Consider the following 18,674-nt stretch of genomic DNA (forward strand, 5'->3'; position numbering starts at 1 on the left):
TGTGAACTGAAAGTTTGTCTTTTTTTCAGGCTGTTGACATTATTTTAATCTGGTTCGACAATAATGGCCACATACTTAAAAGAGCCTGTGAGTCACCGCCTTTTGATGTGATATTCATATTACACACTGTACTGTAGATGAGTCAACAAACAAAAAAGACTAACATTAGCTCACTGTCCCAGGACTTGCCTCTGAAAAAGTCCTGTTCTGGCCAGACTTTCCCCATTGATTCAGTCAATTCTGGATAATAGCCACTTACTGAAAGTTTACAATGGATATTTGTAAGTGAAGCCCCATAGAGCTAGAGCCTATCTTTTGTTTCTGAAGCATGAAGCTTCTTGAAATGAAAGCACATCCTCTGGATGGGACACAAGAGTGTTGCAATTAGGGAAGGAATTTAAGGATTTGGGACACTAGTGCTACTTAGCTGAAATCTCCATACCATCTCCTCTAGACATGCATTCAAACTCTGGCTAGCGAGGGCCATTTTGCACTAGACACAGGCAGAGAAAATACTTCAACTTTAGATTGCAATCAACAATGGACTAGGTAAACATGAAACATTACAACTAGATTGAGTATCTCACTCACATACTTTTAGGGTAGCACTATTAAAATGAATAGCATATGAACTAACAGCAGATCATACAAGGTAGAATCATGAGGATCTGTGAGGCCAGAAAAGGGAAAACAAAGTCCACATTAACAGACTATACACTTGCACACTAAAATATTGTAATGTTGAGTAGTAGTAGTAGTTGTCGTAAGAGTAGTAAGAGTTTAGAATTTAGACTTTTGTGTCATATCACTCACAATAAACAATCTACCATCAGGCAACAACCCGCCCACCACCGATAAAACAATTCATGACTTCAACTTGAAATCATAAGTAATCCAACTTCACTGGGTATTCCCATTGGATCATTGACAATCGTTATTTGGGGTTGAGTTGACACCCTATGCAGCTGGCGTACATGTAATTATCAAGTTTAGCCACTGAATTGTTTTCACAGTGTTCACGGAGAGCAAAAGTACCACCAGATAATATCTACAAACCAGGCAAGCAGACCAGAACAAACACGACTTCACATTTCCGACACGCTCGGACACATTTGTTTACATCTAAGTCTCAGTTATGTCTACAGTAGGTTCAGTGGTGTGGTGTTGTGTTGTCATGTGGTGTTGGACAGTCAGAGTTGCAAGGCTAGGCAGTCTTTTCAGTGTGGAATGAAACTGGGCATGCGTGTGGTAGCCTATGAGACCCTATAATAATAGAAATGGACTGTATATTGCTAACTTAGCCCCTAAAGTGTGCTTACTAACAAGCTAATGTTGACCAAAGACCAAAGATGTTCAAACAGAGTCTGCAGGCTACAGTTGAATGTAACACATACAGACAGGCACCGTGGCTATATTTACTATAGGGAGAGGGAATGAGATTCTATTATATTGATAATTTGATCATACTGATCTGAGGATTGGTGTCTCATTCACTGGCAGTGATTGCTGATATTACTGAAATTAAACTGGTATCTTTTTTGAACATGCTGACAACATTAATAAATGCTTCACTTGCTGCAGTCGGACTAGTCTGTTGTACACCTCTCACTAGTTGGTCGTTATTTTGTTGAGATAATTGTACCAAAATCAAACTTTTACTGTCACACCTTTCCCTAACAGCATCTTTAACATATTTTTGCATGGCTTTTACCCTATCTAACAACATGAGAATTAAGAAAAACCCTTTTTCTCCTGCTCAATCCAGGGATACATTTTGTTTATTGTCAATTCTGCTGTGAATTTCCCACTCTGCTTCCTTAAGCTTGATCTCTACATCTAATTCAGACGGCACAGGACAGAGATGACGAGAATGACAGGAAGAAGTGACAGCTACACTTAAAACATCACATCACAAAGCACCCACAACAGCTACATGCATCTCATATAGAAAGATAGTTAAAGATTAACAAGGGTTTAGAAAGAGTTTACAAACTAGTCTCGTTCTCCGTGACAGGAGCCGTGATTGGCTGATCAACCTGACTCCCTTCCTCCTTCTCCTTCTGCTCCTTCCCTCCAAGTGTCCGCCTACTCTTCCTCCTGCTCCTCCTCATCCTCTCACTGTCGGCCTGCTCAACCTCAGCTCTCACGCCTCTAGCGGACCGTGTTGGTGTGGTGATGGTGGTGGAGGTGGAGGTGGAGGTGGGGGAAGGGCGGGAACTTCTAGAAGCCCTAGAAGTTCTAGAAGGTTCTGACAACGAAGTGTTCCTGGATGTGCTGAGGCTGCAGCTGCTGCTTTCTTCATCCTCATTGGGCAGTTTTTTCCCCTCTACCTTTGTCTCTCCCTCCTTGGGGAGGGTTTGGTCCATAGGGTTGGCTACCTGGCTACTGACGGATTTAGTTTTAAGGTTTTCTGAGGCCATGATGTTGTTTTTTCTCGCTGTCTGAGTGGTACTACCTCTGCCTGGGGTTTTCACTAAACTGCGGCTGGGTTTGATGCTGGATCTGTCTTTAACTCGCTGTCTATTACCCTGGGGAGTTTTAGTGCTTCTATCACTGACCGCAGATCGGGTTCGAACCTGTTTATGCGCCGAAAAAAAGGAAGAGCATTTCTTTGCCTTCATCACTGGGATTCTAGATTTAGGTATTAAATTCTCAAAAGGGTCGAATCTTTCCCTGACTACATAAATTGCACATTTCCTAACTAGTGGTTTATTAACATTTTCTTTTGCCTTGTGTATCCCTATTGGTTGACTTTCACTGCATAGTTTGTAGCAAGGCGCCCTCACAGGTAACCTGGACTTGCATATCTGGCCTTTGAACTCTTTGGCTCCTGTGCTTGTTATTGCTACAATGGGAACAACCCTACCTTCCCTGCTGTTCTCCTCTAGCTGGCTGAAGGCTGCTTCTACCCTGCTGACCTGCTGCAGAGTGGGCTCTGAAGAGGACAGCAGGTTGAACACAATACTGCCAGGATGAATGAAGTTTGCATGGATGTTATGGGAGTCAAGGTTGTTGCTATTGTTATTGCTGTTCCCTGTTTGGGGATTGCTGTTCTGCTGTGAAGGTGTGGAAGAAGAGTCTGTGCTTTGGTAATAAGTGTTCTGTATTTCTCTGGTCCATTCTGAAAAGTCCCTCTGTTCTAATGTATCTGATGGAATTCTGGGATTTGAATAATGATCTGTGATACTTGATGGTCTGTTATTTGAATAGTAATCTGTCATGCCTGATGTTTGAGAGTTGGAATAATCTGAATAGTATGAGGCTACAGAATAAGAATTATCTACAGTTGTTCCTGAGGTTGTGTAATTAGAATTATCAAAAGTGCCTGGTGTTCTACATCTAGAACTGCTGTTTGAAAAATCTGAGTCTTTATCAGATGACGACTTGAATCCTATTCTAAAAGTGGAAACTTTAGACTCATTGCTTAAGGTTGACTCTCTGCATGTGTTGTTGCTGCCAGTCCCATTTGATCTGTCTAGTCGGACAGTAGTAGTCTGAATGGAGACCTGAGGGGCTGGTAATGTATCTGTGGGAGCCTGTGTGTTAACCTGATCGCTCTGTGTCTGTTGTGAGGAGGTTTCTACCTCTGAGGCCCTGACGCTGTATCTGCCCGCTGAGTGATAATGCTCACCAATCTGAAAAAATTGGAGCCTCTCCTCCACCATGTCCCTCTTGCTCATGTCAATCGCACCACTGCGCGTCATCTCAAACATCTTCCCTTCATGGAAGGGGAACGGGTTTGGCTCGCTTGTCGGCGTGCTATCATCCGTTGGTGTTCGGGCTGGGGTAGTGTCTGGTGTTGTGGCCTGAGACTGGTCATCGACTGCCAGTCCAAATGGCTTAGGCTCACCATTGCTGTCCCGTGTCCCTGCCATGTCAACGACCTCGTCCTCTCCACCTTTACTGGGCCAGGGATCAAAGTCCAGCCCTTTAGTGGCTACAGTCTTAAAAGGAGAGTTAAACTCTTCTTCTAGTTTATAACTAAAATAAGTATCCGAGAATCCCTCTTTATCTGAGGGTTTTTGCTCCTGGTTTTGAACCCCATCTTTACAAACACCCTCAAGTTTTCCACCATCTAAAGGGGAATCGTTTTTGGAAGTAGCCTTTTGGCATTCCTCAGGGGTTTTCTCCTCTTCGATAACTTCCAGTTTGGTCTGGGGGAAAGAGCGGTCAGGGGACCTGAATGTGTCTGATGCCCAGACGTCTCTCCTGCTGTCGGGAAGGCCAAATAGCCTTAAATCTGCCTGCTCACACAGGCCATCATCCTCATCCTGAAGCTCATATCCGTCTAGGGAGTCAATCTCTGTTGCATCCGTGTCATGAGAAAATTCAGCTGTTGTGGCTATAGAACAGTCTGTTATTGACTGGTCATTTCCGTTTTGTTCATATTCATAATCCTCCCCACCTTTGCCATTAGAACCTTTAGAACCATTGGATCCATTGGAGCCATTGGTTCCACCATTAGATTCTTTGTTGTTTCCATTCTTGTCATGTTTTTTGGATTTGGATCCCTTCTCTTTCTCCTTCTTCTCCTCCTCCTCCTCCTCCTCAGGGACTTTGAAAGTGAATTTCTTACAGGGGATTGGCTGGAAGATTGATTCCTCGTCCTCATCCTCTTCGGCATTTGATTGACTGTCGTCCGTCCCAGGAGGCACAGGGGAGGGGGGCTGGATGCGTATGATTGGCTCGGTCAGCAAATGCTTATCATGTTCTTCCTGTAGATTCACCTCCATCATCTCAGTCTCTGTCTCTGAAGAGGCACAGGAACCTTTCCTCTCTGTGTCTGATTGTTCTGAGGCTGAGTCCAGAGGAGGAGGAGGAGGGAACTCAATATATGCAACACCTTTGTCTTTTGAGACTGCTTGCTGCTCTTGTTCTGTTATTTCACCCTGACTGACATTAACTGTTGTTTCCTGCTGGTTGAAATTGTTTTCGAATTCCTGCTGGTTCTCATGCATTTTTGTTCCCTGCTGATTAGCATTAACAAGGTCAGCTTGGAAGGCATTAAATGTTGTTTTACTACTTGGTCTTTCTGGTAGGGCCTCTTTAAAAGAAAAACTAGTTTTGCCATCATCCTCCTCTGATTCCTCAGACACTTCCATGATGGGGCTGGGCTTCCCTGTCATGAACCCCATGAAGCCATCAGGGGTCCTGGACGTGAGGTCATAGCTGACCTCCTCAGAGCTGGGGGTCTCTGGTGTGAGGGGGCTTTTCCCTGAGCTGTCTATGAAAGAGACCTGTTCTAGTGTGTCATCATCTGGGCTTATGGGGCTGAGTGCTGAGCTGGATTTCTGTTTGACTGTGTACACTGTCCCCCTGGCCTCCCTCTCTGCCTGCCTGCCTACCTGGACACTAACATAAACAGGTAGCGTTTTGATGCCCTTGAAGTTCTCTTTGGTTGTTGTAGCAACTGGAGGGGCTAAGACTTTCTCCAGTGTTTCTCTAGGGCTGGGGAGGTTATTGGAGTTAGAATCTTTGGGTGCATTATCTAGAATTTCAAAAGTTTTGTTTGTCAGATTTTCCTCTGTTTTTGTTGGGGTTGTCTCAGGGCTAGTCTGTATTTTGTTCTTAGATAATGTAGGTATCTGTGAAGGTTTAGTTACTGTCTGTTTCTTTGGGGGGTCATTATCTAGGGGACTAGATGCTGTTCTTACAGGAATTTGAGATTCTGTCTTTTTTCTAAGGTTTTTGTTTAATGGTTCCTCACTTTCAGGTGTCACTTCTTTGGAGGCAGGTTCACTTTTTCTGTCTTGTTGGTATTTTTCAGCATTACTATCTTTCTCTGTGGTAGTGTCTGGAATGGCAGTTGGAGATGTTTGAACTTTTTGACCTTTATTGCTATCTTTAATTTCCTGAGTAACAGTGGTATTAATATCTTTCCATTTATTCTTTGCTTTGTCTTTCTCAGTTTCACTCAACTGTGTTTGAAGGGAGGCCTCTGGAATGTTTTTGTTTGACAGCTTGTCTCCTGTATGTTTTGGGGCCTGAGATGGTGATGATGTCAAAGCAGGTTTACTGGTATCCGTGGCAGCTCCTTTGTCTTTCTCAACGTCCTTTTTTGGGCTTCCCTCCTCTGAGGCCTCAGATACTTTTGATGTTTTTCCTCCTGCATAAAACTGGTAAACAGGAAGTTTACTCTCCTGTAGTTTTTTCATTGAAGGTTTTGGCTGCACTGGTGGAGGAGTTTTTGTTGGACTAGATTGACTTTGTTTCTGAGCCTCAGATTCAAACTTCATTCTCACAGAGCTGACTTTGGATGTTGATTTCACCTGAACAGGAGAGGAGGGTTCAGACTCACTTGTCTTGGTCTGTTTAATTTTATCCTCACTGAGACGAGAGAACACACTTCGCTCAGGACTGCTTGGTAAACTAGAGCTTTTCTTTTCAGTTGCAGTGGTGGTACCAAACATTTTGCCAACAGAGGGCTCCCTGAGCTTGCTTTTACCCCACACCTCTCCTCCTGCCTTGGGTTTCTGCTGTGTTTTCTCAGGGCTACTGCAGGTTGAGCTAGGCCCAGACCTGGTTTCCCTTGGCTCTCTCCTCACAGGCTTTTTCTCAGGGGACTGCAGCTCATCGTTGAGCTTTTCTGTTTTGTCGCGGAAGAACTGCGACACCTCACTGAGTTTTTCTTCAGCTTCCTTAACAGTTTGGTCCACCCTGTCCTCGTAAAGGAGCTTATCCCTGCTCCTGTCGTGTTTATCCTCTGTGAATCGCATCCAAACTGCATGTTTAGGGCTGCCCTGTTCTGTGGAGTAATGCAGCACTGTCACCTTATCAAACTGAGACTGTTCATCCCTGTGTAAGGAGAATTTACCTGATTTAGGGGACCCATCTTTTGACTTAAAAATAAACTCTTTTTTGGGGCTTCCACGCTGTTGACTTATGCTCTCTGTGCTGCGGCCGCCGCTTTCCTCAGAAGTTAGGTGGCGGTTTTGGTCGGTCATCATTGCTGAATCCTCTGTGTCAGAGTGAGACAGTGATGAGGTGTCTAGTTTCTCTGAGAGGAGCATTTTCTCAGCAAACCTGTATGACTCCCCTCGGATATCTGATAGCTCGTCATCACAGTATTCTATAGAATGTTGGCTCAATAGTTTCAGGGCTTTATACGAGTCATCTGCAATCAGCTGGGCAGAGCTTGGGCGGCTGTCCTCCTCCTGCGACACCGGGGTGTTAACACGAGATGTTTCCAGGAAGGAGGGCAGGGATTCCTCGGCAGTAAGCTCCTCTTCTTCCTGTTGGGCCTCATCATAATCAGTAAGTTCCTTTATTCCACGGTCCCCTTTATAGACATAGAGCTCAGGGTGTTTCTTGGTCTCCCTGATAATAACCTCAGTCGGCTCTGCTGTGCTGTGCCCCTTTTCAATATGAACTTCTATTATCCTTTCCACTTTGGGTTTGGATTTCACGTCTTTGTCAAGGAATCTAGGAGTCAGCTCATCACCTTTGACAGAATCCTGGCCTGCTTTGTGTTCAAAAAGGCCTGCTAGTTCTTTAGACGGGTCCCTACCTGACTGGAAAGCTTTCATAATATCTCTAACTGACATACCTTCCTCTATCCTCTCTGCTCCATCAGTTAGCTGAGGCTTGTGATAGACCATTCTAGTAGTAGTGGTAATATGAGTCTCCTCTTTAAGACACATGCTTTTGCTCACCATGGAGTCCTCTTCTGACATTTTCAGCTGTAACGCTTTGACTTTATCTTTGATGGAGCTAGGTGAGGCTGCATCTGGTTCTATACAAGGAATAGCAGATGCAGCCTCTTCCATCAGTACAGGTTCACAAGGCTCATCAGGCTGCTCATAGCTCCTAATGTGGACCACTTCAGTCCTGGTCTCAGTTACACAGGGAGGGATGGGAGAGTCTGCAAATAAAGGTTTAGGTCCTGTACTCTCTGCACTCTGAGGAGCAGAGGGAGTCTTTTCACTCCTGGTCTCAAACCCGCTGTCTGACAGGGGACTCTTATCCTGCTCATGAGACAAGTCCTCAGGTGATTCCAAAATAGTGTCCGTCCCCTGATATGATTCGGCAAGTTTGCTTAGGTCCTTCTCTGAGGGAGAGGTGCGCATGCCCGAGCCTGGCGGAGGCATTTTGAGCTTGTGCTCTTGTAATGACATGGCTGGTTTGAGAACACGTTTCTGTTTCTCTTCTCCCTCCCTCTTTGCCTCCTCCTCATACCTACATTTCACCTCTGCCATTTTGGATAGAGAGCTAGCGCCAATGTCATTTGCTAAATAATCGACTACTTTAGCCAAGTCAAAGTCTTTGCTAGGCATGGAGTGGGGCTTGAATGGGAGTGTGCTTTCATCAAAAGGTGGGTGATACTCTGAGAGGGCACTTCTCTGCGCCTCCTCAATCTCATCTTTTGAAAACTCCTCCCATTCATCCTCTGAGGTTCTCTCTTTAGCTGTCATGGCTTTACCTTCACTCAAGATGTCCTTCTGTAATATCTCACTAACTTTCACTAAATCCTCTTTTACTTTCTCAACTAAGGTAAATGTCTCCTCATCCTCTAATTTGGTCTCTTTAGGAGTGCCAGTATGTGATGTTTGGACAGTTTTAGCTGCTGTCCGTGTGTCTGTCTGGAGGATAGCTGTCATTCTGATCAGATCCTCTTTCATGTCCGCTACGTCTCTTAGTATCTCCTGATTGGAAGCTGCAGTTGGGTGGATGACGGGTGGCGTGATGAACGGAGGGGATTTCAACTGGGATTTTATTTTCGATGAAGTTACACAAGAAGACAAAGAAGATGAGGAGGATGAAGCGCGGGAGGGATCGGGCAATGCCATTTTGAGAGACCCCGGCCCTGGTTTGACAGGGGTCTCTGGTAAGATGTTGACTAGGGAATACACAGGGACAGTCATTGTATTACATGAAACTGTGGAATTGGAGGAGGTGGCTGCAGATCTGAGAGACCCATAAGCAGAGCTAGCTGTTGCAGATCTACGTGAGGAGGACAGTGATTTAAGTGTGCCATAGCCTGACACAGAGCATGAGTTTATGGCTTCATTTATGGCTGCGCTGACACTGGAGGTTGCTGCCTGGGTGGTGGCCTGGATCCTCTCCTGAAGGCTGCTACTCCTTTCCGAGAGAAGGCGAGAAGAGGGGGATGAGGGGGTGGAGGAGGAGGATGGGTATTTAACAGGTGAGACTGATCCATTCATCATGGACAATTCCGAGGAGGCAATGGTGGTCTGTCCGGTTGAGGAGAGAGATGAGAGGGATGACCTCCCTCCTCGGGATGCTAGTGTTGAATCTACAGAGGTTTTCATTGAGGACAGACTGGAGATCGTTTTAACAGAAGAGAAGGAAGGTGTGCCTGCATCTGTCACTGTTGTGGACCCCAGGGCAGTTTTAAAAGGCAGACTAGAATTGTACATGTTGACAGTTGTCTTTGGTGACGTTGGAGTGGTAAGAGTAGCTGATGACCTATCCGGCACAGAACCATTGGATAGTGAGTGGAGTGGGGAAGTCCTTGATGTGTATGCTGAAGCGAGGCTTTTGATAGACGCTGGGTCTGTGCCGGGTTTACATGGGCTTCCAGAGGACACCAGGCTGGCAGACCCCTGGACAGGGTACTGGCCCTGCTGAACAACAGTTTTAATGGGTGAAGCCATAGTCCTATAAGACCTAATGGGAGATGAAGATACTGCATCGCTAACTGATTTAGCCGGGGAAGACAGGGTAGGAATCGGTGGTGGGGCTCCCAGGGTGGTTTTGATAGGTGTGGGACAAGCATGGGATGGGGAGGACCAGCTGGACTTCAGTGGAGAAGCAGCTGGCGAGCCTGCCGGTGAACCGGTAGAGGTGACGGAACCCCCCAGTCCGATGGGCCTTGTTTGGCCAGGGACGGTAATAGGAGCAGTCGACCATGGTGGGTAAGGTCTGGTTGGAAAGACAGGTTTGTGAGGGTAACCAGCAGGCAGTGTTCTTGCTGCTGTGCTTCGCTCAACTGTTGTTTCTTCAGATGAAATAGTAAAAAAAAATGATGAAGAAGAAATGGAACAAAAAAATAAAAAGAATGCAGAATAATAAAGGCAACAGAAAATTATGTTGGGGAAGGAGGGGGTAAGAAAAAAATGTGAAAAAGAGAAGAGACCAAAGGGGGAAGAATTGGTCAGTGACGCAGTCCTGGCATCAAGGAAGGAAAGAACAGTAGTTTTATGAGGTGCTAAGATGGGATATTTGAGTGTGAGTTGAGGATGGAGTTATAAAGGAAATAGTTGTGTTCCAGTGTGATTCATGATCCACCAATGACTCACAACAACAACAACAGCAACAACACAAATGGATAATAAGCCGAATGAAGCATATACAGCAGCAAAATAAATGTCAAAAGACAATGGTATAACCTAACAACTGACAACAGAAAAATGGCAAGACAAATGCACCAGAATTAACACAAAAACGACTTCTCTCTTTGGACTTCAGATGTGCTACAGTCAGCATATGGTTTCTGGATCTAATCTCAATCCGCTTTTTAAAGTGCCTTTTATCTGTTTGGTCTGAAAATTACATTTAGATAGTTTCCCCAAAGACAATTTGGAAACTCTGATAAAACAGAGCCATGGGCTGCAGAAGTTTCCATTTTCCTGTTATTATCTAACAAAAGAATATTATGACAAAACCTTCCAAGACTAGGGTTTAGGTCCATATTATCATGCAAGATTGATAACCCTTGGTGACAAGCAGTGGGAGTGTGAAAAACTGAAAGAAGCACCTGAAAGAAAGCCATACTCGAGACCTCCTAACATGCATTTTTGTCAAACAAAAAATGCTACATCATCACAAAGCCAAAAGAGCTTTAAACTCAGAGGGGACAAATGACAAATTGAAGGTAAAACAAACACAATTTTACTTTGACTTCCTTTCCCAAATGCCCATCAACATTGTGTTGGTAAGTCAAAGCAAAATTTTGATGTTGCTGCGTTTAGACTTCTAAAACTCAGCTGTGGAAAACAACCAAACAAACCCAGAAGAAGCACAATACAACTCACAACGTGGGCAGGCACAGCACAGAAACGTACTCATTGACCCATGCAAAAATATATACCATGTTGTAAACAAGCATGTGGACAGTGCATGTTATGTAGGGTGAGAGATATGCATTTATCACACATTGAGTATGTCATATCTATCTCTATATTAATCACGCATTTTTCAAATTGCTAATAATCTAACTTATCCACGCAAATTGCTATGATTATAGTTATTATGACTTCCAAAAATGTTTGTTAGTGAAAATGTCACACTCACTCAGTGCAGGCTCGGCCAGATAGCTGTAGCGCTTACGTAAGGCTAGGGATGCAAAGGTATGACGTCGCTCTGGCTTTTCAGTCTGCAACAATAACAACAACACAAACACCTATCAGTGCTAGGTCGCCCTACATTCTATAGTGCTGCCAGATCAACAGCACTTGAACCTTATTAATCATATAAAATTAAATCAAACCTTATTTGACAGTCTTTATAACTTAGTAATACTATAAAAACAAAGGCCATACTTCACAGTACTATCATGATTGTGTAATATGGCAGCAAATCATTTAAGATAATGTTTTTAATTTTAAGTATATTCATTGCCCTCCAATCCGTTATTCCTGTATGGTAATGATTACGGATATAACACTTACAAAAGTGTTCTTATCAAGCTAATAGAAGTCACAAATTTGCTAAAGTTAGTCACAAACTATGATAACTACAAACTCTAAATTATCAATATTTAAAGGTGAAAAATAATGTTCTATGTTACACACTAATTATAGTAAAGGTTAAATCTTAACAACTTAAGGACAATTTATACTGTATATCTTAACTCTAAAGTCACTTGAATCACAAAGGATAGAGCGCAAGGGATAAGGATTGGACAAAAAACAATTTGTTCTCCTTATCTGACAATATATCATGCAAAACTGGACAGCTAAGGGTTGCTTTGAACAAGGAAAGCTCATATCGCCCTTGTAGCAGCGGAAAGAATAAGGCTATGGAGAGCAGAGCAGGGCCACTATAGACCTAGCGCAGAGGACAGCACATGGTGGGGAGGGTGTGGATTACCTCGTCCTCAGGATCTGATTCCATTTCCTGGTTCCCAAGATGCATTGCAGAAACAGAGGGAGTAACATAATGGAAAGCAGGGGAAAAGAAACATCAGGGAGTGAAAAAGGAGTGATTGACAGAAGCACCAACTCAGAAGAAGAGAAGCCACTTCAGCAAACTCAGCAAAGGAAAAAAAAAAAACCACGAAACACCAAAAAACAAAATTATAAATAGCCAACACTCAGCAGCAAAAACAGCAAATGAACACAAGCCACAAAGTAAGCCAGCCTGAAAATAAAAAAAAAGCCTTTTGCACAAAAGCCCCGAGCCAAAAGCATGACGTCCCAAATCACAAGTGATTTGGCAGGTAGGTACAGAATAAAAACAGCCAACGACAAAAACCACTGCATAGATGACCAATATACATTGAGAGAAGCTTGAAACAGATAAAAGACACAGTGGCGGCAGTTTGGCCAAAGGTTTTCTCTTTCTTATATCCATCAAGGTTAGCCTAGGGCCCTAGCTGCCCTAACCGTGAGTATGGTTATGGTGGTGACGACAGAGAATGGAGCCGAGTCAGCGCTACCTTACCTTTTTCAGCGCAGGGAGAGTGATGTTCAGGTTGCACACAGCGGTTTGTGGAAAGCCTTTCATGGTCTTACACTCTTTGAGGAAAGTGAGACGACCACAGGGCTCCTGGCTGTTGTCTCTAACCTACAGAGAGTCAACCAAACATTGTTTTTTTCTTACCTTATCTCTTTTTTTCATACCTGGTAGTCCTTATTAATGTACTTGAATATACTCATGTATTTCAACACTGTACACTTGTGTTACTGTTCTCACTCATGCTTTTAATTACCTACAAATTACTAAGAAAGGTACATATTTCCTGTTACGTATAGTATCTTGGTAATTTTTCCTTTATGTTACTGTGGTTTCACTCAATACAATCATGTATTTCAGCACTATATAGCAAAGAGATACCGTCTTTCAGAAGGAGTGTGGTTATACATTTGGAGATAGAACAGGGGAGACACAGGAGAGTTAGATTTACACCTACAGGTGACATGTGGCATTACAGAAATAAGTGTCCTATTAAAAACACATTTTTATGCAGTGTTTGAAAATTTCTGTTTTTTGGGGGGTTTTCAAATATTACCTGCAGAAATATTTTGTTAGCTGGGCAATAGCTGAATAATGAATAATCTAACAGCCCCATTTGTCCTAAGTGGTAAACATGAGCAGCCCTTGACCCTGCTACTGTAATTAGCCATGCTGTGGAAAAGTGGCACCTGATCTAGTTCATAGATCAGTTCATAGATCACACAATAGCAGACACACCATCCAATAGGTCTGATTGGGGAGAACATGAAGTTAGTGGGCCGATCAATTAGATGAGGTTATGTAGCAGAGGGGGAGGGAACTAGGTTATGCCCTGTGGACTGAGTTCAGTGTAAGGGTAGCCTTCTTTGTACAAAGAGCGGGACAGTAGGGGGCATGACATAGAAAGGGAGAGTTATATTACAGAGGTTAGAGCTAGAACAATCATGCCCCAGCACAACATTATAACAGCAACTAAATTACATTGGTTGCTGCTTGTGTCCAGAGTTTTCCAGGGGCCTATTTTGCCCCGTTATGACTATTTCAGGGACATTTTATTAAATTCAAGTGGTTTTTGCCACATTGGTTTATGGCCCTGCCAACTCCCCTTCCACACAAAGCATCTTAATCTGAAGAACCTTAACCTGAAGAAGAGGTGCAGTAGGTGGTAGCTAAGGGTGCGTTACCTTGACGCAGAAGGGCAAGCGGTTCTCCTTGAAGGCGTAGAAGTTGAGAACTAACTGCTGGCCAGCTTTGATTAGAGGGGCCAGGTTGCCATAGCAATCCACATAGATGGGCCGACCCTCCAGAACCTGAGAGAAGATCACAGACGTAAGAACAAAACTCATGCGCAACATCAAAATGCATGAATCTGCAAGTTTAATGAAGTGTGCCTCCAAGAGTTAAAAACACACTAAACCATTTTCAAATATTTTGATGCCATGGTCTGAAAGTAGCACATAACTCTAAACCAGTGTTGCCAGGTTGGAAAGTCGAACTGGTTCAAACCCTCAACAGCGGTCAGTACAGCATGAGCACAAGCATTTGAAAATGTCTACCTCTCTCTTTAGGACTCAATTCTCCTATTTCTTTTCCCTGCACTTTTCTCTACAACTTTATTCACCAAGTACATTACATGTATAAGGAATTTGTATTTGCACGTGTACAAGCCTTTCACAAGCAACCTCTTATTAAGACAATAAAATAATTTTCAGTGTGTTTTTGTTTCTGAAAAATTGGCATTAGGCACAAAGTAGAAATCAATGGAGGATGAAAGAAACTAAATATCGCCTGCAAGTTGTTTCAAACTGTGCTACTAATTATAGTATGCTAATTATTTAAATTAATTGAATGGTTAGTGTATAATTTGGAGAGAAATACTTTTGACTTGCACCAGCGTTTCTAAGAAATGCTAACAGGAGGCTTGTGCACTTTTGAATGTCCAAAGGTGAAGCTTGATTAGAGTTCAATTTCAATGTTTCAAAAATCCTGAACTTTCCCTATTGGGAGGTAGAATAGTAAACCACACATAAACCTGTACCTCTATGTCTTTGCTCCTGGCCACTTCCTCAAAGTTCTCCTGCTGCTCCAGGGTCTTGTCCACCTTGTCGTCCGTCATACAGAAGCACCTCAGTCTGGACTCCACTGAGTCGTTCATCTTGGCAAACACCACAAACTTGGCCATGTATGGCACACAGATCAGGTCCCGGTACAGCTGGGTGGCCAAGCCCACTGTCTCTGGGATTTGGTGGCAGTCTGCTAGCCAGAACCTGAATAAGAGACAGATAAAATGATAACATTGGCTTCCCTTACCTATAGCACCTAGTGGCAGCCACAAAGTTTGAAATTTTTTAATTAAGTCTGACCTGGCAGAGACGTTGGTGGTGAAGGAGACACAGTCATTGACGAAGGTGAGAGGAGTGGTGCCTGTGATGTCTTCCCACTGTGCGGGGGATGTACCACCTGGTAGAGAGTCATACAGGTAACATCACACAACCTGCAGATTCTAAGTGACACTTAGAAGAGACAGACCTGACAGATCTGATTAACTTTTCTGTTGACATCTAAATATTCAGTTATGTACTGCAGCTCTAGGACTCATATTGAGAAAAGCAATATTATTATCCTTTTTAAGATCATAGGAATTTGTTGTCAGTTGACACCTAAGATTAGATAATGTGTTGATGTTACATCAAAAGATGGTAGTATTTTGTCATGAATATATTGCTTTGAAATTAGTTTTTGCATATTGTAATGCCAGCTCCTAGAAACTATAGCTCATAGATGATGGCAATTACCACAAATCATTTGACAATGATATGATGATAATGTGCATACATACATGCACACTCACACCCACACACACCTGTAATGCTGCAGAGAAGGCGGAGGCAGGGGGTACAGTCTCCTTTGTAGCCGTTGGTAAGCCCCTCCCCCGAGAGAGGCGGGACTGGGATTGTCATAGTGATGGGCTTGTGGAACTTCCTTCTTCTGGGCTCCACGGTAACGATGGGGCTGAAGGTTGCCCGGTTACCAAGGATTTTCTTCACTGTGTCGTCAGGTACCGGCTGGGCCTGGCAAAGAAGAGGGGATGAGTGGTTATTAATCAATCGAGTGTGTGTGTGTGTGTGTGTGTGTGTGTGTGAGAGAGAGAGAGAGAGGGAGAGAGAGAGAGAGAGAGAGAGAGAGAGAGAGAGAGAGAGAGAGACATACAGGGAGAGAGATTCCAACAGAAAACACAAACAGAAATAGCAAATATATCCCTCAACCCACCTGTAGTCCAACCCTGATCTTCTTGGTTAGTGCTCCCTCAGGGAAGGAAGCCTGAACCAGTGGGACGCTCCGGCTGCACAGAGTCCCGCCCTCTGGCCCCATCTGATTGGACTCCTGCCTGATCCGTGACACTACAGCAAAGTACTGTGGGAAGTCCTTGGTGATGATGCGGCAGATTCTCTTCCTCTCCAGGTCCTCAGCACTGTCTAGTTCTACAGGGGAAGAAAACACATTTATTATCTCATAAATCACATTTATTTTCCAACCCTACAGGTGGAACCCACTTTCTAGTACTACTATAGCCAAGTTTACAGTTAAAAGCATTACCTCGTTTAATTAGAACATCATCACCTTCTAGTGTGAACATACCACAGCCATCTTTATTGTCTCATTCACTTCCATTCATTTAAAAACACAATCTGAAAAGGCATACTGCTCTCACATATATAAACTAAGGAAACCAAGTCTTAATTTTAGAGCCTTAAAATCTTTTTTTTGCACCATAGTTACACATTACCTCATGCAACTGTATCTTCAGTATTGTATATATAAGATAATCATTTGCAACATCAAAAAGCACATGATAATGAGATAAATGCTTTAATAGAACACTACTGGTTGAAGAATATCTAAGCATATTTATTTAAAATAAGCTACAAGTCCGACAGATATTATAACCACTCAGTCGATTTCTGTTTAATCTAAAGAATTGTGTAAATTAAATAAATACTTCAAAATAAATCACCCAATCTGGAGGTAACAAGGTTTTGACAATCCTTACTATATAATTGCATAATATTTAATAGTAGCTAATAAACATAATATCTGGAAACCTATAGTCCATATTTACAAGGCAAACAACATGTACAAGCCTACAATAAAATTAAGTTTTACCTTCAGTGGTTACAGGTGTACAGCAAATCTCATAATAAGGAAATATAAGTTTTTGTTATGTACAGTATGTGGAAAAAAGGTTGAGAAAATTATGTTTAAGTACACATGTTAATGAAACATGGCAAGACAAATTCATATTGATTGTCAAGCCACCATAAATGATGCTTTGGACATATCTGTAAATCCCATCAAACAGAAAACCTGATGTCTGTTGGTGTTGGCAAAATACTGTATCAAACATGTAATGACATATTTTACAAAAACTATAAAATGAATAGTGAATTTGTGCAAAGGGACTGCAGATGATCGCCTTTGATGACTTTTAATAGTAAAATTGCATTCATTTTCAACAGGAGCAGCACTTTTATTTGTAGGCCATGTTTTGCTCCAGGTCTCAAGAATCAGTGCTCTACAAAAGTGAAATATCTCCTTAGTCGCTGTTTCTTAAGCATGGGTCAGGACCTAAAACAGCTTGCAAGCCTGTATCTTTTTGGGTCACCATATGACAGGTCTTGGTATATTTACATTTGTGTGGGTCCCAGGGTAAGACACAATTTATTAAATTTGGGCCCCAGGTTGAAAGAATGTCTGCTGTGACCGGTCTTTACCTTCATCCATGCCGTTGAGGAGATGATTGAGGTCATCAGTCTTACAGTCGTACAGATGCTCCTTCCAGGTTTCTCCATTCTCACTGCGCAGTAAGATCAGCTCTCTCTCCTGGCCCCGCATCGAGCCAAAGTGGGGGATCTCCACTATCACAGGCCTGGAAAGGTATGGAGCAGTGGTTAAATGAATACATTTTGACTATTGACTGAAGTAGGGATTCTGTGCAGTCCCATGGCGCATTCATGGTTTTGCAAGCTACAGCTAGTTATCTATCTTAGCTATAAATGATTTAAAACACACTGTGAAAACATCAGCCATGTTCCATGTCAGATAAGGTTGTGAATAGTCACCAAAAAGTGCTATCATTTGGTAGTTAAGATAGGTATTTCCAATTGTACACACTGAAAAAGAGATGTTTCCTCAGATGCTGACATGACTCTTTTTTTACAGTCTATGGACTAGACAAAGAGCAGATAGGGTAATTCTCTCTGAATACGAGAAGAGGATTGTGGGAACTGTGGGAAAATTCGTAGCTAAGGTATCAAGACTAATAAATAGTTAAATTTTCACTGCTCACTAAAAAACACATCATTTGTGGAAAATTATTTTCTGAAGTGTTGTAAACAATGATGATGTTTGAAAGCTTACAGGCACTGAGAGCTTACAATTTGCATCTTGACGCCACAGTGTATAATGTCGAGCATTCATTCTCAATTCAATTCAGTCGAACCTTACTAGAGCAATGATCTTTGAATATTTGAATTTTAAAGACAATCCACTTCTTGAATCGACTGACAAAGTGAACTGACCCCAGACCTGCAATGGAGTTCCAGTGGGGCTGAATTAATACAAAATCAACTACAGTACAAATGAGCAGGGAAATAGTATATAGCTCCTGTATGAATGCATGCTAGAGATTAACACCAGTAAAGGTGGCTACCATTTACACTTCATGCATGTTTTTCAAATAATGAGCCAATGAGAATGAGCGTATGTTTGTTAATCCTATAAATAAAATAAAATACCAATACAACAGCACAGGAGTTGGGTGAAATGCCAAGAAACTGAGCCCAGTATTGGTCTCAAAATATCTGATATGAATGAACACTGGTTTTGCTGATGACAGTGCTGTTTCATAATGATAGCTCTAACCGTGCTGCGGTTCAATGGGACATTCAGAATGCATGGCATAGCTTAACAAGACAGATGCAACGGAATCAGGAGTGGGAGGAGAAAGCTGCACAGCCCTTATTCAAACAAGGCATGGT

At 42.8% G+C, this 18,674-nt stretch overlaps 2 protein-coding genes across 2 annotated transcripts in view; both read right to left on the reverse strand.

The window, feature by feature from the left end:
* LOC139914419 (uncharacterized) overlaps window positions 1-18,674 on the reverse strand; it is a 110,113-nt gene that overhangs the window by 14,658 nt on the left and 76,781 nt on the right. The window contains exons 29-37 of the mRNA XM_078290691.1: window positions 17,409-17,563; window positions 15,907-16,118; window positions 15,500-15,707; window positions 15,000-15,096; window positions 14,675-14,903; window positions 13,821-13,946; window positions 12,625-12,747; window positions 12,052-12,078; window positions 11,254-11,335 (exon numbers count right to left, since the gene is read on the reverse strand). Coding sequence (XP_078146817.1) covers window positions 11,254-11,335; window positions 12,052-12,078; window positions 12,625-12,747; window positions 13,821-13,946; window positions 14,675-14,903; window positions 15,000-15,096; window positions 15,500-15,707; window positions 15,907-16,118; window positions 17,409-17,563 — 1,259 coding nt within the window. The remainder of the gene's footprint in view (window positions 1-11,253; window positions 11,336-12,051; window positions 12,079-12,624; window positions 12,748-13,820; window positions 13,947-14,674; window positions 14,904-14,999; window positions 15,097-15,499; window positions 15,708-15,906; window positions 16,119-17,408; window positions 17,564-18,674) is intronic.
* Window positions 1,986-9,614, reverse strand: LOC144542989 (ankyrin-3-like). Its single transcript, XM_078290903.1, has 6 exons — window positions 9,530-9,614; window positions 6,299-8,836; window positions 5,021-5,488; window positions 3,585-4,876; window positions 2,867-3,056; window positions 1,986-2,248 (listed from the first exon to the last, which is right to left on the reverse strand). The coding sequence occupies exons 1-6, from the start codon at window positions 9,612-9,614 to the stop codon at window positions 1,986-1,988; spliced, it is 4,836 nt and encodes a 1,611-aa protein (XP_078147029.1).

This window comes from Centroberyx gerrardi, chromosome 20 (assembly GCF_048128805.1).
Source record: "Centroberyx gerrardi isolate f3 chromosome 20, fCenGer3.hap1.cur.20231027, whole genome shotgun sequence".
NCBI lineage: Eukaryota > Metazoa > Chordata > Actinopteri > Beryciformes > Berycidae > Centroberyx > Centroberyx gerrardi.